Here is a 23,913-nt window from a genome sequence, read left to right on the forward strand (position 1 = left end):
ACTGTGGGATTCACTCCCACAAGAGGCAGTGATGGCCACCAGCTCGGATGTCTTTAAAAGATTAGGCAAATTCATGGAGGACAAAGCTATCAATGGCTACTAGTCAGAACAGCTACGCTCTCCCTCCACTGTCGGAGGCAGCATGCTTCTGAATACCAGTTGCTGGAAACTGCAGGAGGGGCGAGTGCTCTTGACTCTGGTCCTGCTTGTGGGCTTCCCTTTAGGGCATCTGGTTGGCCACTGTGAGAACAGGATAATGGACAGAATAATCAGGCTACATTCCTACCTTTCTCCTTTTTGTGGTCTGGAGTCCTGTTCCTGATTACATGGTTTGTTCAATGCTCAAAATGACATCTCAGCGTTTGCAGAAGTTTCTGCACGACCACTCAGCTCTGGCCAAAGGAAGGAACTGCAGGGAGATCCACCTCGCCAATCCAAGGTGCCTCTTCACCGCAATAGGCCAAAAGGGGTCAGGTGACACTCCCTGACCCTTGTAAAGATTTCCAGATCTAAGAGACTAGGCCATCCTCCACCAACCTGGCACCCTTCCAGATATTTTGGACTAAAACTCCCATCATCCTCAGCACGGCTGGGGCTGATGGGAGTTGTAGTTTGAAACATCTGGAAGATGCCAGGTTGGCAAAAGCTGTACTAGGGGATCTGCTCTAATTAGGGTTCCTTCCAAATGACCTGTTCATTGAGCATTCATCCTGAATTTGTTGCCAGGGAGGTTAGACGACATCAAGCAAGCGCCATCCCATACTTCCCAGTGCATTTTCTCATAATTTTCCTTTTCACAAAAAGTCTTTTGGTGGGTAATGGGTGTGTTGCGCAAGGCCTCCAAATCAACCTTAAATGCACAAAGTGAATTTGCCGGTAGGTGCTTGAATCCCACCCCAATATAGTGACAGTCTGGAACATACAGACACAAACCATGCAGGTGGTGTTGATGCTCACTTCACTGCACGTCACCACTCTCCGTTTCAAAGACTGAGGTCTGGTGAGGCACAGCCTTTCATTTCATCATCAGAAGTAGGCCAAACCTGAATACTCACCATTCCTCCTTTGTTGCCAGGAGTCCCCGGGGGTCCCCTGAGACACAGCTGTTGCCTTCCTCTTCTACCTCTTTCACCCTGAAAATTTAAGAAAAAAAATACAGATCTAAACTTAAGCGTCACTAGAAAAAAACAATAATGCTGGGAAAAACAGAAGGGAGTAGAAAAAGAGGAAGGCCAAACAAGAGATGGATTGATTCCACAAAGGATCCCCTTCGCTGGATGTCTTCAAGCAGAGACTGGACAGCTATCTGTGGGAGATGCTCTAGCTGTGGATTTCCTGCTGTGAGCAGGGGGTTGGACTCGATGGCCTACAAGGCCCCTTCCAACTCTATGATTCTATGATTCTAACGAAGCCACAGACTTGAACTTACAAGATCCGAACAGGGTGGTTCATGACAGATGCTACTGGAGGTTGCTGATTCATAGGGTCGCCATAAGTTGACATTGACTTGAAGGTACATAACAACAACAACAAATCCTTAACCACGGGGACCTTCCAAAGGTTTCATCCATCTGTTAATTTGTCTATGCCTAGTCAATGCCTTCAAGGGAAAAGCCTGGGGCCCACTGCTGTAAGATGTGAACTCTTGTAGAAGACAACTGCTGGTCAGTGGACTTACCAGGTCAGTCATCTCAGGGGTAGCCAATGTGGTACCCTGTAGAGGTTGTTGGACTTCAGCTCCCATCAGCCTCAACCAACATAGCCAACGGTCACGGATGCTGGGAGGTGGAGTCCAACAATATCTGGAGGGCATCACATTGGCTACCCCTGACTTGCACCTTTTAGAGGAAAGATGCAGGCAATTTAAGGTGCTCATGTTAGAGTTAAAAGCCCTAAACGACTTAGGTCCCAAATATTCAAGAGACCGCTTCCTTCCTACAGACCCTCTTGGGTGTTTATTTATTTATTTAATTTGTATCCCGCCCTTCCTCCCAGCAGGAGCCCAGGGCGGCAAACAAGGCACTAAAAACACTTTAAAACATCATAAAAATAAATCTTAAAATACATTAAGACAAAACAGTGTTAAAAACATTTTAAAAACTTTTTTTAAAAGGTTAAAGACATTATTAAAAACATATTAAGCAAATCTGACACAGAGACAGACTGGGATAGCTCTCCTTAAAAGGCTTGTTGAAAAAGAAAAGTCTTCAAAAGGCACTGAAAAGATAGCAGAGATGGCGCCTGCCCAATATTCAAGGGGAGGGAATTCCACAGGGTAGTTGCCGCCATACTAGAGGTCCGTTTCCTATATTGTACAGAACGAACCTCCTGATAAGATGGTATCTGCAGGAGGCCCTCACCTGCAGAGCGCAGTGATCGACTGGGTATATAAGGGGTAAGACGGTCTTTCAGGTATCCTGGTCCCGAACTGTATAGGGCTTTGTACACCAAAACTAGAACCTTGAACTTGGCCCGGTAGCAAATGGGCAGCCAGTGCAATTGTTTCAGTAGCGGAGTGACATGTTGGCGATACCCTGCCCCAGCGAGCAGTCTCACCACCGCATTTTGCACCAGCTGCAGCTTCCGGACCAACCTCAAGAGCAGCCCCACATAGAGCGCATTACAGTAATCCAGCCTGGAGGTTACCAGTGCGAGCTTACCAGTGTGTTGAGATCAGTAGAGGGGGCCCTTTTGGTTGTTTCGCCACCCTCAGAAATTTGGGGGGGGGCTCAGAAGAGGGCCTTCTCTGTGGCAGCCCCTAAGCTGTGGAACTGCCTCCCCACCGAGGTGCACCTGGCAACTTCACCATACAGTTTTAGGCAAATGCTGAAGATGCACCTCTTTACCCTGGCCTTCAGCAATTGAGAGGTCTATTTCCAGGACCCACCCTATGTTCTGATATTAGGTTGTTTTTAATGCTGTATTTTAGAATGGTTGTAACCTTCCTTGGGACCTTTGGGTGAAGGGCGGGTAATGAATATTATCAACGACATAAGAACATAAGAAGAGCCTGCTGGATCAGGCCAGTGGCCCATCTAGTCCAGCATCCTGTTCTCACAGTGGCCAACCAGGTGCCTGGGGGAAGCCCGCAAGCAGGACCCGAGTGCAAGAACACTCTCCCCTCCTGAGGCTTCCGGCAACTGGTTTTCAGAAGCATGCTGCCTCTGACTAGGGTGGCACAGCACAGCCATCACGGCTAGTAGCCATTGATAGCCCTGTCCTCCATGAATTTGTCTAATCTTCTTTTAAAGCCATCCAAGCTGGTGGCCATTACTGCATCTTGCAACGACAGCAATAATGATGCTCAGACTAGGGAGCTTAATCTTGGCTCTTAATTAAGGATGGGGAACCTCACTTCTAAGGGCTGAATGTGGCCCTTGAGACTCTTCCCAGGCATCACACCCTCCTTAGCCACACCCCTTGCCTCCCCTGCTTTGTACCGTACAGGGCTGGTTCTAAAGGGCGGCCAGGTTGGGCACTGGCCCGACAGCCCCTGGAGCTACAGGGGGCCCCTCAGCTGCCCCTCTGCTCCCCTTCTGCGATCCGCAGGCCCCCCACACCCCATCTACCCCACCTACCTTTCTGCCGTCTTCTACCATTGCCCTTAACGAAGATGGCAGCCGCGGTTTCCCTAAGGTACTGAAGTCCTTGCCACCATCTTCATTAAGGGCAATGGTAAAAGCAGAAAGGTAGGTGGGGTAGATGCGTGCACACACATGCCGGGGACCAGGGCAAGGTGATGCCCAAGGGCCCCGGGATTCCTGGAGCTGGCCCTTGTACCATAGTTAAGTTTACAGTAAATTAAGTAGGTTTACATTTCTGTATTTCTGTATTTATTTATTTATTTATTATTTCTGTACAAATTGTTTGCTTGGAGAACTCTGCATCACAACATTTGGAGACCCACAAAGTTTGAAACATTAATTGTGTTTTGGTTCATGTATTGGTTTGAGAAGAGGGATGGGTGAACATGTCCATTTCAATTGCTCTGAGTTTCTCATTTTTTCTAGGCATAAGTTCAGTTCTCCAAATCAGTTTGTGATTTTTTTTAAAAAAAAAGGCCTTGTGAAAATTCATTAGAATTTTAGTGAGAATTTAGGGCTCCTTCTAGGAGGAAGGGAGGGATATAAATTTAATAAATAAATAAATTTCCCATAATATACACATTTGTATGATATCTTGCTTAATATACATATTTTTGCAAGGCAATTTCCCCTAATATAATGCATTTTTATGTTCCCCCCCCCACTAATATATGCATTCCTTTGCACACTTTACTACAGTATATGCAGTTCTGCACCCATTACTTCATGGGAGAAGTGCATTGCAAAATTCAGAGAGGAGAGAATTGCAAAGGAAGGCTGTGTTTTGGCTTGTTTATTGTTCTGGAATGTGCGAAATAGGTAAGTTCAGCTTTAAATGTGATCTGAATCAAATTTATTCCCCATCCCTATTTGAGAATTTGAGCAGGTTCTCATTAAAGTGCAAACAAAATCAGATCTCTCTCCCATTAGCCTGGTTTTATCTTTGGTCTTGCAATGGCAAGAACCACACGAATATGCCTTTATCTGTGCTGGAGAGAATGGGATTTGGCTTTCCTACACAGAAGAAAGGGAAGAGGTGTAGCGCAGTGGTAGGCATGTGCTAGAATTCCTCCCAGTTCAGATTTGGTACCGAATTTTCCATTAATTTCCTTATTCTCAATCGCTATCATATTTTAATGTAGTGAATTTCCCCAGCTATTTTTGAAAATTTTATCCGCTTCTAAAACATTGATTGCAAGGATGATAATTTATCAATATTTCCTTTTAAAGCATCGATATTTCCTTCAAAACATCAATATTTTTAAGGGAAATATCAATAGTTCCTTCAAAATATTGATATTTCTTTTAAAATATCAATACAGTAGGGCCCCGCTTTTCAGTGTCCCGCTTTGCAGCGTTCCGCTAATATGGTGGCTTTCAATTAGAGCAAGGCCCCACTCATACGGCGCTTGTTCCGCTTTTACAGCATTTTTCGGGCATCGGGCACCATTCTATTGAATGAGTCCTGCTTTTCGGCAGGTTTCGCTTTTAGGCAGGGGTCTGGAACATAACCCGCCATACCAGTGGGGCCCTCCTGTATCATTTTTTCCCGAGTGGAAAAAAACCCACAGGTCAGTAAAAGCAGCAAGTAGCAGATACAGAACTAACTCAAATCAATGCCACCCTGTTAGGTCACTGGAAAGCTTTCAAACCAGCACCAGCCAAAGGATCCCACCCCTACTCAGGGGCACAGCATCTGCTCTGTATGCAGAACTCCCAACAACTCAGAACTCCCAGGCTCAATCACCAACAACTGCAGGTAGGGCTCAGAGAGACTCCCTGCCTGAAACCCTGAAGAGCCACTGCCAGTCAGTGCAGGCAATACTAAGCTAGATAGACCGATGGTCTAACTCAGCATAAGGCAGCTTTGTATGTTCCTAACAGCTACTTCTCCTTTCCCTTTGCTGCCTGCCAAGAGATCAAGAAACTGCTGCAAAGGATAAGGACTCTTCTCCCTTTGACGGCTGCAGTTTCCCCCTGCATGCACTCCTTCATAATTTAGGGTGCAGAGAGTGAGAGAGACGCAGAAGTGAAGGAGGCGGAGAAGCGCTTCATGTTCTCTCACTAATTAACACCAAAGCGGGGATGGTTAATTATCTCTTGGAGGACTCTTGGAGCGTGGCTGCCTCTTGCCACTGCTATAAAAAAATCTAATCTCTTTAAGTATGTATGAGGGCAGCTCTCTTTCTCCCACACACACCCCTCTCTCCCAGTGCAGTTCTTCCGTTTCTTTAATTTATTTTTCAGATGACACACAGCAGCTGATTAAGCTTTTCTCTTGGTCTTAGTGACTACCCAAATCCCTGACCCAGATCTAGCACTGTTGCCCATGTTTCCACCATGTCGCTAGCTTGGGCTGCGTGATGCATGGTTTGCTGGGCTGCCCTTGAAGATAGTTTCACCATTGTCATCGTCATATTACGACTAGAAATAAACCATACAGTACCCCAAAATCTTAAATACAGGACAAATACACACAAAAGTGTAACATAGTAATAGCACTTCAGTTATATACAAAATAACAAATAATGTCAGCTAACCCCCTGGAATGAATCCTTCCAGTTTCAGGTGGTTTAATGGATTTCTTATTCTCATTGCCAGTGATAGAAATGTAGCCACTCTCAGTGACATACAAATGGGACTTTTGTTAGGTGCCTTCAAGTTGATTTCGACATATGGTGACCCTATGAATCAGCAACCTCCAAGAGCATCTGTCGTGAACCACCCTGTTCAGATCTTGTAAGTTCAGGTCTGGGGCTTCCTTTATGGAATCAATCCATCTCTTGTTTGGCCTTCCTCTTTTTCTACTCCCTGCTGTTTTTCCCAGCATGATTGTCTTTTCTAGTGAATCGTGTCTTCTCATGATGTGTCCGAAGTATGATAACCTCAGTTTCATCATTTTAGCTTCTAGTGATAGTTGTGGTTTAATTTGTTCTAACACCCAATTATTTGTCTTTTTCGCAGTCCATGGTCTCACACCCTTTCCAATGGGGAACCAATCAGTTTCTCCATATTCTGTCCTTACAGTAGCCTCTTGTGCAGAGTATGGGTTGTGCATCAGGACAATCAGATGCTGTGGTACCCCCATTTCTTTTAAAGTATTCCATAGTTTTTCATGATCTACATAATCAAAGGCTTTGCTGTAATCTATAAAGCACAGGGTGATTTCCTTCTGAAATTCCTTGCTCCGTTCCATTATCCAACATATGTTTGTGATATGATCTCTGGTGCCTCTTCCCTTTCTAAATCCAGCTTGGACATCTGGCATTTCTCGCTCTATATAAGGTAAGAGCCTTTGTTGTAGAATCTTGAGCATTACTTTACTTGCATGGGATATTAAGGCAATAGTTCGATAATTACTGCTTTCCCTGGGATCTCCTTTCTTTGAAATTGGGATATACATTGAACGCTTCCAGTCTGTGGACCATTGTTTAGTTTTCCATATTTGTTGACAAATTTTTATCAAAAATTTGGACAGATTCAGTCTCAGTAACTTGTAGCAACTCTATTGGTATGCTTTCTGTTCCAGGTGATTTGTTTCTTCCAAGTATTTTAAGAGCAGCTTTCACCTCCCATTCTAAAATTTCTGGTTCTTCATCATACAGTTCCTCCATGAATGAATCTGTCATACCTGCATCTCTTTTATAGAGTTCTTCAGTGTATTGCTTCCATCTTCCTTTTATTTCATCTCGGTCAGTCAGTGTGTTACCCTGTTGATTATTCAACATCCCTACTCTTGGTTTAAATTTCCCTTTAATTTATTCCAGCAAATAATTTAACATACAATTATTTGCTTGGAGACAGACAGGAAAAGGTTCAGAAAAGGCGACCAGAATGATCCAGGGGATGGAGCGACTCTCCTATAAGGAAAGGTTGCAGCATTTGGGGCTTGTTAGTTTAGAGAAAAGGAGAGTCAGAGGCGACATGGCGGAAGTGTATAAAATTATGCATGGCATGGAGAAAGTGAATAACATTTTTCTCTCTCATAGCACTAGAACTTGTGGATATCCAGGGAAGCTGAATGTTGGAAGTTTCAGGACAGACAAAAGAAAGTACTTCTTTATGTAGCGTATTCTTATGCTACTGAATTACTTCCCACAAGAGACAGTGATGGCCACCAACTTGGATGGCTTTAAAAGAGGATTACACAAATTCATGGAGGAAAAGGCTATCAATGGCTACTAGCCAGGATGGCTATGCTCTGCCTCCATTGGTGGAGGAAGTATGCTTCTGAATACTAGTTGCTGGAAACCAACAGAGTAGCAAGTGCTCTAGCACTCAGGTTTTGCCTGTGGGCTTCCCATGGGCATCTGGTTGGCCACTGTGAGAACAGGATGCTGGACTAGATGGGCCACAGGTCAACTCCAGCAGGCTTTTCTTATGCTCTTAATTTAGCTGATCTTCCTGGTAGTTCATCCCGTAATGGACCACTCATTTGCTTGTGAGCTCCAGCATAGAAACAGAAGGACATGTTCTACAGATTCCACTTGAGGTTCCAAGGGACCCTCAAGGAGAGAGGAACACCAGCATATCTACCCCCAAGCATTTGAGATGGTAGCACATGAAATCTGGCCATTCAATCGCTGAAGGCCAGTTTGGCTGGCATATACCACAGCAGCTCCTTTATTGAGAGGACCACAGTGTTGGGACCATGTTGTCCCAATTTTGGCCCATCTGCCCAATTCTGGACAAGTGCTGGTGGTTCTCTTTGAGAAGCCTTAAATGGGTCTGGATCCTGCAAGCCAGTGAGATGGAATTCTCTCCTACAAGAGGCAGTGAAGGCCACCAACTGGGATGGCTTTAAAAGAGAATTAGACAAGTTAGGAGACAGCTATTCTCCTCGCAGAGCTACAATTCCCAGGGAAAAGGAACTGATGGTTAAACCACTCCGGAAACTGTAGCTCTGGGAGGGGAATCTCCTAGCAACTCTCAGCACCTTTCACAAACTACAGTTCCCAGGAAACTTTTGGGGAAGCCATGACTGTTAAATTGTATCACAACGCTTTAAATGTATAGTCTAGATGTGGCCTTCATCTGTTTCCATGATCAATAAACAGGATTGTTGTATCATTTACTGGATATACATTGTAATTTCATTTCACTAATATAAATCTGGATTGGTTTTTTAAAAAGGTTATTTTTTTAAAAAAAATGGTGCAAGAGATTCTGCTTCTGCACTTCCTCTCCTGACCGCCAGAGCTCTTCAGAACTTACCTGTACCCCTGGCTCACCCTGCGTTCCTTGCAGGCCAGGTGGCCCAGCCTCACCCGCCTTGCCCGGTAAACCACTTTGTCCTTTAAAGCCTCCCAGGCCGGGCACTCCCTTGGCACCCTGCAAATTCAAAACAGAGACTTCCTTTGAGAACACATTTGTATTTTTTTATCTGTACATTTGTCTACCACCTACAGTATCAGGGCTCACTCACCCAAGAGGGCTCATATCATGAAAAGTAATCATAATACAACGTATAAATCACAGTCCATCCTGAGACATCAGAGCAGGGGTGGAGAATCTCAGGTCCGGGGCCCAAACGTGGCCCTCAGTCTTCTCAATTACGGCAATTGGGGCTTTTTAGTTTGGAGAAGAGGCGAGGAAGAGGCGAAATGATTGATAGAATTATGCACGGTGTGGAGAAAGTGGATAGAGAAACGTTTTTCTCCCTCTTTCATAACACTAGAAGTTGTGGACATCCATTGAAGCTGAACGTTAGAAGATCCAGGAGAGACAAAAGAAAGTCCTTCTTCACGTAGCGCAGAGTTAAACTATGGAATTCGCTCCCACAAGAGGCAGTGATGGCCACCAACTTGGATGGCTTTAAAAGAGAATTAGACAAATTCATGGAGGAGAAGGCTGCTAACTCTGACGGATATGTTCTGCCTCCACTGTCTGAGGGAGTACGCTTCCAAAAACCAGTTGCTGGAAGCAACAGGAGAGGAGAGTGCTTGTGCACTCAGGTCCTGCTTATGGGCTTCCCATGGGCAACTAGTAGGCCACTGGGAGAACAGGATGTTGGACTACATGGGACATTGGCCACTGATCCAGCAGGCTCTTCTTATGTTCTTAGTTTAGCTGACCTTCCTGGTACTTTGTCCAGGAACGGACCAATCATTTCCTGAGGCACGCCAGCATAGAAATGGCAAAACGGAGGTCACGTTCCACAGATTCAACCTCCTGGTTGTTTCATGTGGCCCTCGGGACTCTTCCCAGGCTACATACCTCACAAGCTCTGCTCCACACCCTGAGAGTTTTTGCATGGCTATAAGGTGTCCTCGAATTGTGATAATGCCTCTTGCTTGCTTGGATGGGGAGTGGACAGTGGTGTGTGTGTAGAATCCTGTGATCTCTGTGTGGTCGAAATGTAGCCTACTATACAAAGGCCAGAGCTTGGAAAAGTTACTTTTTTGAACTACAACTCTCATCAGCCCCAGCCAGCATGGCCACTGGATTGGGCTAACGGGAGTTGTAGTTCAAAAAAGTAACTTATCCAAGCTCTGGCAAAGGTAAGTCACATCCATTGCTTCACCCTCTTTCCCCTCCTGCCCTGCCTACCACCTGAAGGTTCTCCACAAGAGACTGAGGCCCTTGGACTGAAAAATGTTCCTCATTCCTGCACAGGAATATTAAAACACTGGAAAATTGCTTCTGCTGTTATCTGAGATAGAACTCAGGAGGTGTTAGTTCTATTGTCCTGAACTCCTTGCTAGCTTTGCTTTCAATCTTTGAGGCTCTCCACATGCTATATAAGAGGATGGTTATGAATGTCCTGCTAGCGGCAGATATAGTGGTGGCCAGGGCTCGAAGACAACAGCATTTTGCAGGTGTCCCATTCAGAGTGGGATCCACGAGGCTGAGACGCAGGTGTAATTAATTCTTGTTTTATTAAGAGTAATGGATACATCAAAAGCATTACGTTTCATAGAGAGCACTAAACTAACTCACTAGAATTCCCTAGCTGCACTCTAGACATGCTCTGCAACGTATAAAGTTGACTCAGCAGCTCCTCCCCTGGAGCCACAGGTTTAAGTAGGGAAAGTCCTTGACCTTAATCTCTGACTCCTTCTCAAGTCCTGCCTCTGACCAGTCCGTTTCTCGTGACGACAAACGCGGGGTGATGGGGGGCAGGCGTCCAATGGCTCGTCTGAAAGGGCCTCAGCAACAGGCTCGATGTCAGGGGGAGGTTGCTCTCCTGGCGCCTCCCGAGAACCGCTAGGCAGAGGGGGAGGGAGCGCGCCCTCTGGAGCAACTTCCAACGGCTCCTTGTCTTGGTCTGGGGCACGCTCTTCTTCAGAGAGCGCTATCCGTGGGAACTGACCCTGGCTCCAACTCACTCCCACATCCCCTATCCTGCGGAGACTCAACAACTCCTGGATCTACCGCTCCTTCTGACAGCTGGGGACCCTGAAACTCATGCCTTCCCCCTTCCTGGCCCCCACGGAGGAGCTGAGGCCCAACAGCAAGGTTGTTTTTCCCACATATGGCAGACAGCTTTATCAGGATGGTTGATGCATCAAATTAGGTAGGCAAGGGCTATTTTTAGAGTCTACCCTATTCCTGTGACTGTGATTTGTTTTAAACTGTGTTCCATTTTTTAAAAAATGGTGACACTATTATATTCCTAATATTGTATTCTTAAATTGCTGTGACGCTCCCTTGGAGAGCCACTGGCAGTCAGCGTCAACAACACTGAGCTTACCTGGACCTTTGGTCTGACTCAGGATAAGGCCGCTTTCTATGTCACTGTTTTTTATGGTCTTGACTTGTGCATCACTTGAGTGATGCATCAGTTAGCCCTTGCTTAACTTCCTCTTTATCGAGCTGAATAAGTCCTTTCCCTCAAGTGCGCTTCTTTTTCTTGGATCTATAAATAGAGAAGGCCTATCCATCTAACGATGTTCCAAGACGTTGATGCCGCCCTCTGAAAGAGGACCCCTCCTGCGGGGAACAAGATGAATCACTGAACCAAGCAGGCCATGGCATGCTTGCTGATTAAGGTGGGAGATCCTGGAGAAGATGGATGGAGTGCGTTCCCCACGCTTGGGAGGGCCGACGTTCCCATTTAGTACAAGTGACCCCCAGTGACTCTCAATGTAATTATGAAGAACAGAGAGAGAGGCTGCACAAACAGAGTGATTGAAAAAAGTGGGATGACTAGAACACTTAGCAAGGAAGCAGGAAGAGGCCTGAGCTTCTGTCTCTCTCCAGGGCCAATGAGGTCTTCCTCTTTTTCAGAAGTGGCTTGCCAGGCGGAGTGGAGCTGCTACGCAACCTTCCCAGCAGGTAGGCCGATGTTGCTTGCTGGGAGGAAGAAGGGCAAGATGGCAGGGAAGCTGGTGCGGTGCAGAGGAACCAATCCAGCGCTCCTGCTGCTGCATTTGCACCATGTCAATGTCTCTGCCCCATCGCCTCTACTCCTCTCCCTCCCCGTAAGCAGCAGCATCCCACCTGCCAGGGAGCTAGAGTAGTAGCTCCACCCCACCTAGCAAACCGCTCCTGGTGAGGTACTTTGCTCATTTTCTACAGCCTTCCCCAACCTGGGGCTCTCTTGATGATTTGGACTCTAGCTCCCATCGGTCCCAGTCCGCATGTGGGAGTTACAGTACAAAACATCAGGAGGCCACAAGGTCAGGGAAGGCCAACCTAAACAATACACAGCAGAGAGCTAGAAACTTAATAGTTGCTACCACCAAAGCTTTTTTGCAGTTAAACTGAAACTTTCTTTTTCATTATGAAAATGTCGCATTGAAAAGATGCACTGATTCAATATTCAGTTTAGATAGGGGAGCTGTTGCAGCGTGGCAGGTGTTAAATTCGAATTGGGCAGGGACTTTGAACACAGTCCTGGGGGGGAGACTCCTTTGTACACAGGGCTACTGTGGGGGGTTTTGGGGGGAGCGATAGATGAGACATAGGGGATCCATGATTAGATCTCCTGACATTTTCATTTTTTAACCTAAATGATGATGATGGCGTTAGGTGCCTTTTACAAAGATGATTGAAATCCGGAGTTACGTTCATTTATGTATTGTTGCTATTTTAATTGTTTATGTTTGGTGTGCCACCCTTTGATGGAAAGGGCGTTATAAATAAACATTATTATTATTATTATTATTATTATTATTATTATTATTATTAGTATTAGTAGTAGTAGTAGTAGTAGTAGTAGCAGTAGTAGTAGTAGTAGTAGTAGCAGTAGTAGTAGTAGCAGTAGTAGTAGTAGTAGTAGCAGTAGTAGCAGTAGCAGTAGTAGTAGTAGCAGTAGTAGTAGTAGTAGTAGTAGTAGTAGCAGTAGTAGTAACTCCCACCTGTATGCCATTTCCCCAACCCAAGTTGGCCCTGACGTTGACTGTTAGCCCCATGATGAATTTCATTCACACGTGCAAGCATCTGGATTACATTCAGTTGTGAGAATTAACTCTTTATTATGACACTCTCAATGAACTGTTTATACAGGACCTGTTGCAGAGAATCCTGTTCCTTTCACTACCTCATGCAGGCTATGATCCTAGACCACTGACCTGGGAATAAACCCCAGCTAAACTCAGGATTGTAAATTTACTTTCCTAGGTCCTGTAGAGTGAAAACAGCCTTAGGCTCCATTTCATATTTCCTTGTTATTTGTTCCTGTGGCATTTAAATTGTCCTAACTTTATGCCTTAACTCTAGACTTTAAGACATTAGGATTTTAGGGGGTGTTGGGATTGTTGTCGATGTTTGCCACAGCATTATAGTTGAGTTGTAAATTTGACAAAATGTGTTTTCCAAAAAGGGCATGGGGTACAGATTTGCATAAAATTTGCTAATTGATGTGTATAGACACAAAATTAGGGGGGGAATGACTGTGATTTACATAGAAATCCAAGACATCTCACTATAATGGTGAACAAGACTATGACAAGCAGGTGACCTGTGTGTTTGCACGGTCTGCTGTCCAGGTGCTGATAGGCAATTTCAGGGTCCTTGTTCTTCCTTCTTGGAATGGAAATGGACTGCCTTCAAGTTGATCCTGACTTATGGTGACCCTATGAATAGGGTTTTCATGGTAAGCGGTATTCAGAGGTGGTCTACCATTGCCTCCCTCTGAGGATAGTCCTCCCCAGCTGGCCAGGGCCTGCTCAGCTTGCCACAGCTGCACAAGCCAGCCCCTTCCTTGTCCGCAACTGCCAGCTGGGGGGCAACTGGGCTCATTGGGACTATGTGGCTTGCCCACAGCTGCACAGGTGGCAGGGCATGTAACCCCTAAGCCACTCCCTATGGGGTGATCTTTAGCTGGCCCTTGACACCCAGGAGACACTTTGAACTCACAGACTCTGGACTCCCAGCCAGGGTCTCCAAATGGAAACCAAACTGGACTGAACAGCCCTTCAAACAGAGGACAACTTCAAAGATAGGACTGTCCCGTAACATCCCTTTGGCTAGAGGACTGGCCTCTGTTAAGTACAACACATGCCTACCCTAAAAGCTCTGGTAGCAACACCACTGGGGACCAAATCTGACGTGACAATATTCACATTCTTTGGCCTTTGGTGGTTTCTGCATTGGGTCCCTGAGCTGTGATGTGAAGGGAGAGGGGCTTCAACCCTTCCCCTCTGCCACAGTCCCAATTGGAAGTGGGTAACTCTGCCCCTCCTACTTGAAATGTGCATAAAAAGAGTTCTGTGGGATCAGGCCAGAGGTCCCTCTAGTCCAGCAACCTGTTCTCACAGTGGTCAACCAGGTGCTCCAATGGGGAGCCCAAAAGCAGGGCCTGTGCGCGATAGTGGCCTCCCCACTTAATTCCCAGTAACTGGGAATAAAAAATGGGTGCACTGAAATCCTTAAAAGTTGCTCCTTCTAGGGAAAAGCAACTTCACAAGTAGATGATTTGAAGTGGAGAAATGCTGGAGGGGAGAGGTACTTAACCCTTAGGGGGAGGTAGAAAACAGCCATTGTGGCTACTAGCCATTGATAGCCTTTTCCTCCACTGATTTTTTTGATCCCCTTTTAAAGCCATCCCAGTTGGTGGCCATCTGGACGTCTTGTGGGAGAGGATTCCACAGTTTAACTATGTGCTGTGTGAAAAACTATTTCATCTTGTCTGAAATAGCATTCAGCTTCATTGGATCTCCTGGATTTCTAGAATTAGAAGACAAACTTCTGTATATACACTTTCTCCAAACCATACATAATTTTCTTCCAATAGAAAGATAGCAGAGCTTGGAAAAGTTACTTTTTTTGAACTACAACTCCCATCAGCCCAATCCAGTGGCCATGCTAGCTGGGGCTTATGGGAGTTGTAGTTTTAAAAAAGTAACTTTTCCAAGCTCTGATAGTAAGTCTGAATAGTGAGTGGCAGCTCTGAATAGTGGATGGTGATTCAGTGGGGGCAAATCTCCCTCTCTTTTCCACCAGCGTTTTGCTCCCTTCGGGAAGCAAGGGGGGCTTCCAGCACTGCAAGGTTTAAAGCTACTGTAGCAGAACAAAGCCCAAAGGAGAGAAACCCCAAAGGAAATCTTATCGGGAAAAGGTGGCATTTGCCTTGCAAAAAGGATAGCTGTATTTCAGTAATGGCATATAACTTTGTTAACTGGGACTGATGGATGTTGGGAGGACTGAATGACCTTTCACAACATAATTTCGGGAGCACTGACCTTTTCTCCTTTCTGCCCCAAAATCCCCTTGGGTCCATCTGTGCCAGGCTCTCCGCGCTCACCCTAGGCAAAGCCCAAAGATCACGGTAACCATAATGGAATCAATTCCAGTTTGTAAGCAAACTGTTAAACACAGCAGAAGGTAGATTAAGGGCCAAAACTCCATGTTCCATAAAAAATGGCTGCCCAGGAATCCTCAAAAGTTACTCCTTCTAGGGAAAAGCAACTTCACAAGTGGGTGATTTGAAGTGGAGAAATGCTGGATGGGAAAGGTGCTTAACCCTTCTCCACCCACCCCTTTTTCCTTTGCAGTTTATTTATTTAAGATCTTTATATATGCTTAACCATCAGCATTTCTAAGCAGTGTACATAAAAATAAACCATACAGAAACTAAAACAATGATCCCTTCCTAAAATTGAACGCTACCTTAAAGAACAAGAAAGTTTTCACCATATGCCTGAAGTTCAACAAAGAGAGTGCCTGTCTAATCTCAGTTGGGAGGGTGTTCCACAACACTGAATGCATGGCTTCCAGTAGTTACCTGACCCATGCATCTGACTCAGGGGAGAACCGCCAACAGAGACTCCCCCAAAGATTGCAGTATGATGATGATGATGTATATGAAATGAAGGACTGCCACACAGAGGAGGGCCAGGATCTCTTCTCAATCGTCCCAGAGTGCAGGACATGGAACAACGGGGTCAAGCTGCAGGAAGCCAGATTTCGACTGAACTTCAGGAAAAACTTCCTGTTAGAGCGGTACGACAGTGGAACCAATGACCTAGGGAGGTGGTGGGCTCTTCTGATGGAGAATTCTTATATTCAGACAATAAATAAAAATATATTCTTTTATAAAGCTATAAAGGTTTAGAATATTTTACTAAGTTTAGTAGCCAGCCAGAACCCTTTTCTTCTTGGAGCTGTCTCTCCTGCCTGCTAAGCTGAAATGCATAAAATGCTTGGCACAGCCTGAACTCTGAAAAGATAAGATAACGTAGAACACTGTGCTGAACATCTTGGTATCTCCAAAACGTAGGAAGAATTGCAATAGCTAAAATGCTTAGCTCAATAGCAGCAGAACTCAGCTCATGTACTGGTATGTGAAGTTCTGAACTTTGCCAAATTGACTGGAACATAATGCAATGCCAATGCAATGTCTATGTAATACTGATGTGTAAACTCCTGATTCGTTAATGCTAATTTCTTTGTCATGAAGTGTATAAAAACTCCAGGCAAGAGTACCATGAGGCAGTTCTCCACTCACTCAGAGGGAGACTGACCAAGCGTATGCTTGTCACCCAATAAGGGCCTACCTTTTTGCTGTAAGCCTATGTCTTCAATTCCCTCAAGGACCCCCAGTCCAACGAACTACAAAATTCTCCGTCACTCCAACCCTAGAGGCCTTCAAGAGGCAGCTGGACAGCCACCTGTTGGGTAAGCTTTAATTTTGATTCCTGCATTGAGCAGGGGGTTGGACTCGATGGCCTTATAGGCCCCTTCCAACTCTATGATTCTATGATTGTATGATTCTGTATACAGCCATTCACTTAGATAATACCATGGCAGTTCACAAACAAATAAAAGCCAATAGCAAAACTACTGTAAAACTGATTATAAAAATAGCTACCCATAATTAAAATACATAAACATAATAAAACAATTTCATCAAAAACATGAAAACATCCGTAATTAAAATGTGTAACAAACAAGCCCATTAAAAACAGCAGGACAATTAAGGCTGTTGAAGAGGGGGTTCATCTCAGGAGATCAGGGGACGCTTGCTAAACAGGTGTGTCTTCAAGAACCAATATTGATGGGGCCTCTCGTAATTCAGCAGGGAGATCATTCCTCAATGCTCTCAATGGATGGTGATACACATCCATTTTAGGGCCATTTAAAATGTGGGCAACTTTTGTGGTCCAAAAAGGAATCATCCCAAAGGCTAGACTGTAAGACTGTCTAATCATCACTCTTTGATGATGGCAAAATGAAAAAAGAGATTTGCACCTCACCTTGGGCCCCAGAAGCCCATCTGATCCCGAAGTTCCCGGCTGCCCAGTGCTGCCAATCTCTCCCTGTGCATGGAACGAGATGCAGAGAAATCAGCTCATCTTCTTAGCACACAGGCTCAAGTGTTTTTTTTTTCTTTTTGGATGCCATGTCTGCCAAATGTTTTAGCCCTTTACCAGGCCAACCAAAATGGCACAAACAGGGAGCAAGCTTTTGAAGTCTCCAAAACTCTTCATCAGGCTAGACTGTAAACTGAGCAACCCAGGGGAGTGGGGCATTGGCTGCTGATGAAGCCATGGGGTTTGTGTCTCGTCATACTCTGAAGATGGAATTGGGAATATGCGTTCAAATTTGGAAAGGGCAGGAAAATCTTCAGATCATATCTTAGAGTTAGGCATGGGTGAATCTGTCATTTTCAGTTTCTGTCAGTTTCTCATTTTTCCAGTCATAAGTTCAGTTTTGCACATTTCCACATAAGTTTGCATTTAAAAAAAAAGAAGTTATTGTGAAAATTCATCAGCATTTTGCTGCAAATTTCTTCTATTGTACACATTTTGTATGCAGCTTTGCCTAATGTACACATTTTTGCAAAGCAATTTCCTTTAATATGTTTTTGTATGATTTCTTTCACCAATATATGCACTTATATGAACACTTTAACCCAGTATATGAAGTTTTGTACACATTACTTGGCTGGAGAACCGCGTTGCAAAATTCAGAGGAGTGCAAATTTCAAAGGATGGCTGTGTTTTGGTTTTTGTGTTGCTTTGGAAAGTGCAAATGTGGTAAGTTTGCATTTAAATGAGAACTGAATTGAATTTCTCCCTCATCCTCACTTATAATTGTCAATCTCACTTGGATATATGGGCCACATATTAATATTAGGGACGGGGAAGAATATCCACTAAATCAGACTTAGTACCAGATTTTAACTGAATCTGACCGTCCGCTGTCTTTTCCGACCGGCACTGATTTCTTGTGGTGGGCTGCGGCTGTAATTGGCAACACTTTTTTCCTGAGTCCCCTCCCCCAATCTTATGTAATTATCTTCATAATTGCAGTCACTATTATCCATTCACTGCCATGGATTTACATAAGCATTTATATTAAAAATTATGTAATTTTTTTCACCACCAAAATAACCCAAACAGCAGATTGAATCTGCAAGTGCAAAAGTAAGTGGAAACAACAACAAAAATGGACCGGGATTGAACAACGGAGTATCAGGATACATGTTAAATTAAGAGTGATGGATCATTCTTATTGTTAATGTGAGCTGATGTCCGTGCGCCCTCCCTCCCCCCCTTCTGTTGTATTTGAAATTTTTAAAAAAAGATGAAATGTGGGAGGAAGTTTCAGATTTTCAAGGCTGACTCAAGACATTTTGCTGCCTGGGACAGAGCAGGAAATTGTGCCCCTGCAGTTTCCAGAGGAGTAACCATATTATGTCCGTGTTACAGCAAAAGCAAAAACAAAAGGTCTTCTGCCCCTTCAAACATCTCTGTTCCTCCTCCCCACCAAGACAAGTTATTTTGGCATCTGAAGAAGAAAATCCCATATGGACTTTTTGTTCCTCCCTGGCAATAAAAATACAATTGCAAACTAAATAACAAATTGGTTCCTTTTTATAATGCTGAAGATTGTATGTCTGAGGTGGCCACCTCGCTCTACCTAATGAGAGGGACAGCCCAGCAGATATTCTGTTAGGACTGTATTAGGTTCTTTGCAAGTTTCAGGTTAGACCTAGGACTGCTTGGAAGAAAAAACATACAATGGTTCACACACCCCTTTTAAAATAGCAAACATCTGACTTACCTTGATCCCATATGTTCCTGGCGGGCCTGTCCTTCCTGGCAACCCACGTAAACCCTGAGGACAAATTGTAACCAGACAGTGAAGGCATACAATGAGGACAGATCCCTGGTCAGCCACAGACCTCAGTGAGTGACCTCAGGCCACTTATAATCTCTTAATCTAACCTACCTCATAGGATTGTTGTAAGAGTAAAATAGTGGAGGTGGAATATTTACTTGGCCCTGCTCTTTGTGGAGGAAGAGGTAAATGACAGTAAAGATGAACAAAAAAGACAGCAATGGGATCTCATTTTGGGCCAGCTGTCCCGCATCACTAGTGCTTTCTCCCGAGTCCCAGTATATCACTCCACGCCCTTACTATGGTACTCATGACAAAAAGGAGCACACAGATGAAGGAGGTTGATCTCTCCACCCCATCACCTCTTGACCCCCACTTTGCTGCTTCAAGTTCTTTTCTCCCATTCAGGTCTCCATATGAGGGAATGATTTCCTTGACAAGGTGGGCCTGGCGCCAACACTGTTATCTTTTCTGCGCCAGGTTAAGACTTTCCTCTTCTCCCTGGCATTCTGGCATGTGTTTTTAAATTGTTTTTTAAAAAATGTGTTTTTAAATTTGTATATTTGTTTTTAATGTTTTAATTGTTGTAAACCGCCCAGAGAGCTTCAGCTATGGGGTGGTATACAAATAAATAAATAAATATGAACCGTGAGCCCGGCTGGGAAGGTAGATGCTGAAATGGGGGAGTGCAGGGAATTAAGGCAGGGAAGGGGGGAGGATTCAGTTTCCCTTCCCCACACTTCCCTTGTGTGGTTAAAAATTATTCCCCCCCCTTTATATATTTTCAGGCATGTTTTCAGGACCAACCCTATTCCTATGAATGTAATATGTTTTGTTTTTAATACTGTATTTTAAATGTCTATAGCCCACCCTGGGACCTACTGGTGAAAGACAGGCAATAATAATAATAATAATAATAACAACAACAACAACAACAATAATAATGATAATAAAGATCAACAACAACAAGCATGGCTGTTCCTGTCATGTTAAGTTTGGACTGTTTTTGGAAATGGCCTGCTCAGTGGTGGCCCCCAGGCTGTGGAATTTCTCCTTGTACAGCAGGGATGGGGAAACTTTTTCAGCCCAAGTGCCCCATTCCCTTCTGGGCAACCTTCTGAGGATCACGAGTCCATGGACCAGAGCCAAAAGTGGGTGAAGGGACGAACGTAAATGTTACCTTTATCCAGTAGGCTAGTTTCTGCACACACAGAGTCACACACCCCTCTCTATTCTCCATCCAGGCAAGTGACAGGCATGATCAGAGTTCAGTGACACATTCCAGTCAAGCAAAAAACTTGGGGTGCAAAGCAGGGCCAGTGAGGGGTGTGGCCTCAGGAGAGTTCCAAGGGCCACATAGAGATGCCTGGGGAGGCACATTTGATGCCTGGTCTTGAGGTTTCCCAGCTCTGCAGTACAACTTCCACCATTCATCTCTTTGACCAGCCCTTTGGGGTGGATTGATTGTGTTAGATCTGGTCCCTGCTAACATTCTTCTGAGAAATAGAAGTCTAACATGTTATGGTATGGCTCAGAGTTTGCAATTATTTTGTTTGATATTTAGTTGACATTTTGATTTTCGTTTTACCATTTTATGGAACTTACCGTACTCTGCCCTGGGCCTCTACGGTGAAGGATAGGTAAGAAACGTAGTTAATGCGTAAAAGAAGGAGTAATAAATAAAACTGTCAAGGGCAGATCTCAGAGGTGGAAAAGAAGAAGAATCGGGGTTGATCACAAGGAGAGGAAAGAGAAGAGGGATAGATGACCTCACAGTTGCAAGCAGGGCAGGTAATGGTGATAAGTGGAGACCCCTCCCCCAGCACACTCTTTCTAGAAGCATTCACACTGTACCTTTGAACCTTTCCGTCCAATATCACCAGTTAGGCCAGGGTCACCTTTTCCCCCCTGTGGAGAAAATAAATATAGGCTCAGTGCAAAATCAGAACACAGAGCTCCTAATACAATTGCTGTAGGTTTCAGGAGCAGCCTGCATCACCTGCAGAGGCACCAACTCTGAAGTCCATGCTTGCACACTGAAATGACTTTTCCTTGCTGCTGAAGTGCCATCACCACTAGGATGGACAGGGCCAGTTCTAAAGGGCGGCCAGGTTGGGCACTGGCCCAAGGTTCCGGGAGCTACAGGAGCCCCTGAGGGGCCCTCCGCTCCCCTTCCACGATCCGCGCCCCCCCACCTGCCTGTCAGCCAGCTTTTTAGCATTGCCCTTAATGAAGATGGCAGCCGCAGCTTCCCTAAGGTACTGAAGCCGCTGCCGCCATCTCAGTTGATGGCAGAGATGTGCGCGCATAGCACGCACGTGTGCCATCAACAAAGATGGCGGCGGAGGCTTCATTCCCCTTACGGAAACCGCTGCCGCCATCTTCATTAAGGGCAATGGTAAAGACTAGACAAGTAGGGGGGCCGTGGGGGGGCTGCATGCGTGCGCGTGCACCCACCCACCCACCGGGGGGCCAGGGCAAGCTGATGCCCAAGGGCCCCCGCATGCCTGCAGCCGGCCCTGAGGATGGAACATGTTATACACTGCAAACATATTCCTGCATTCAGTGCTTATAGATCTGCATCATCTAGATGGGCACATAACACCCAGACATGTATCTGGAGGCCAATTTCTTGTTCGTTGGAATGACCTGGATGTTTACTTCCCAGAGAGGGAAGGGTACCTTGCTATTTCTCATCTGCACGTGACAGGGTTTGTTATTTATTTGTTTATAGAAATACTTGTATACCACAATTTTGTCAAAAATACAAAATGGTTAAAAATCACATTAACATTTAAAATCACAGATCATCAACTAACTATTACAGAAGAGGCATTCTCAATTGCCTGCAGAAGCCTGACAGCACACTTTCCCACAAATGTTTAAAGGCTGAAACAGAAGGCACTTCCTGAATCTCTGTTGGCAGAGCATTCCACAGGACTGGGCCAATGACTCTAAAGGCTCATTTTCGTGTCACTGTCAAATGAGCCTCACCAACTTGGGAGACAACCAGCAGCACACCTGTAGATGATGTCAGCGACTGGGCTGAGACATAAGGGGTTCATGTGGTCCCTAAGACACCCTGGACCTAAGTTGTTCAGGGCTTTGTAAATAATACAAGGACCTGAACTTGGCTCAGTAGCAGATGGGCAGCCAGTGCAGATGTTTTAACAGAGGCATCACATGCTGTCTGCCCCCATCAGCAGTCTGGCTGCCACATTCAGCACCAGCTGGAGCTTTCGATCCAGGCCCAAGGGCAGCCCCGCATGGAACGCATTGCAGTAATCCAGCCTTGAGGTGCTCAAATATAACACATTTCAAACTCTCTCCAAGAGGGAAGGGGAAGTTAGAAAGGAAGGGAAAATCAGTGCCAAAAGTGCTCACCGGTTCCCCTTTCTGGCCTTGCAGACCTCTGTCTCCTTTTGTTCCTTTCATGCCATTTTGCCCGTCAAGTCCTGCGGTTCCCTGAAATGAAACAATTCTGTTCCTTCACACTCAGTGTCAAGGGAGGGGGCACATGGGGAAATGATGAACGGTTCTTAAGCCTCAATAGTAAATCCGAGATAGTTGCCACCACATTCCGTCCCAGTGCCTGCACATTCCATCCCAGTCTCCTAACATTCCGCCACACAAAAGGTTGAGCAAATAACACAGCTCAGGATGAGGCTACATAGATAGGACCAGGAATGGTCCTTATGGCTGAAGCCACGGAAGGCATGTGAAATATCTCTTGATGGTTAGAAACTCTCACACACACTTTAATGCAGCTGCAGAATGTGGAGTGGGCCTCTGATCCAGAGAAATTCTGGTGTGTGTGTGTAGCCATCCAGTCCTTCATAGGGATGGGCATTTTCTATTACAGAGGAAGCTGCCTAATACAGAGTCAGACCAATTTATTTATTTATTTATTTATTTATTGCATTTGTATATCGCCCCATAGCCGAAGCTCTCTGGGCGGTTTACAGTAACTAAAAACATTAAAAACAAATATACAAGTTTAAAACACATCTTTTAAAAACAATTTAAAACACACACCCATGGTCTATCTAGGTCAGGACTGTCTACACCAGCCTTTCTCAACCAGTGTGCCTCCAGATGTTGTTGGACCACAACTCCCATCAGCCTCAGCCAACATTGCCAATGGCTGAGGCTGGTGGGAGTTGTGGTCGAACAACATCTGTAGGCACACCAGTTGGGAAAGGCTGGTCTACACTGAATGAGAGTTGTAGCCCAAAACATCTGGAGGACACCATGTTGGTCAGCCCCAGGGTTTGTGTCTATGACAGGGGTTCTCCAGCTGCGGTCTATGGACCTCCAATGGTCCATGAGCTTCATGCAGATGGTCCACAGTGTGTCTGTCAAGAAGGCTGCTCCAACATTCCTAGAACTGGATGGTCTGCCTGGAAGGTGATTGGGATGGACCTGAAGTGCCTGGGAGGAGGCACTTCAAAGGAGTGGAGAAGATTAGCAGCGAAGTTAATGGGAGGATAGGATTAAGAAATGTGGTGTTGGAGGAGAGCTTTGCAGCTGGAGAGAGGACAGTGAAAAAAGTGGACAAGGGAAAAATCAACTCATTTGAAATGTGATGTTGGAGGAGAGGTTTGCGGATACTATGGACCGCAAAAAAGACAAATAATTGGGTGTTAGAACAAATTAAACCAGAACTGTCACTAGAAGCTAAAATGATGAAACTGAGGTTATCATACTTTGGACACATCATGAGAAGGCATGATTCACTACAAAAGACCATAATGCTGGGGAAAACAGGAGTAGAAAAAGAGGAAGGCCAGACAATAGATCGATTCCATAAAGGAAGCCA

At 45.1% G+C, this 23,913-nt stretch overlaps 1 protein-coding gene across 1 annotated transcript in view; it reads right to left on the minus strand.

The window, feature by feature from the left end:
• LOC133390879 (collagen alpha-1(VII) chain-like) overlaps positions 1-23,913 on the minus strand; it is a 69,574-nt gene that overhangs the window by 20,491 nt on the left and 25,170 nt on the right. Inside the window, exons 12-18 of the mRNA XM_061640332.1 lie at positions 22,479-22,559; positions 20,949-21,002; positions 19,038-19,091; positions 17,225-17,287; positions 15,212-15,274; positions 8,799-8,915; positions 1,056-1,133 (exon numbers count right to left, since the gene is read on the minus strand). Of these exons, the coding sequence (XP_061496316.1) occupies positions 1,056-1,133; positions 8,799-8,915; positions 15,212-15,274; positions 17,225-17,287; positions 19,038-19,091; positions 20,949-21,002; positions 22,479-22,559 (510 nt within the window). The remainder of the gene's footprint in view (positions 1-1,055; positions 1,134-8,798; positions 8,916-15,211; positions 15,275-17,224; positions 17,288-19,037; positions 19,092-20,948; positions 21,003-22,478; positions 22,560-23,913) is intronic.

This window comes from Rhineura floridana, chromosome 8, assembly GCF_030035675.1.
Source record: "Rhineura floridana isolate rRhiFlo1 chromosome 8, rRhiFlo1.hap2, whole genome shotgun sequence".
Lineage (NCBI taxonomy): Eukaryota > Metazoa > Chordata > Lepidosauria > Squamata > Rhineuridae > Rhineura > Rhineura floridana.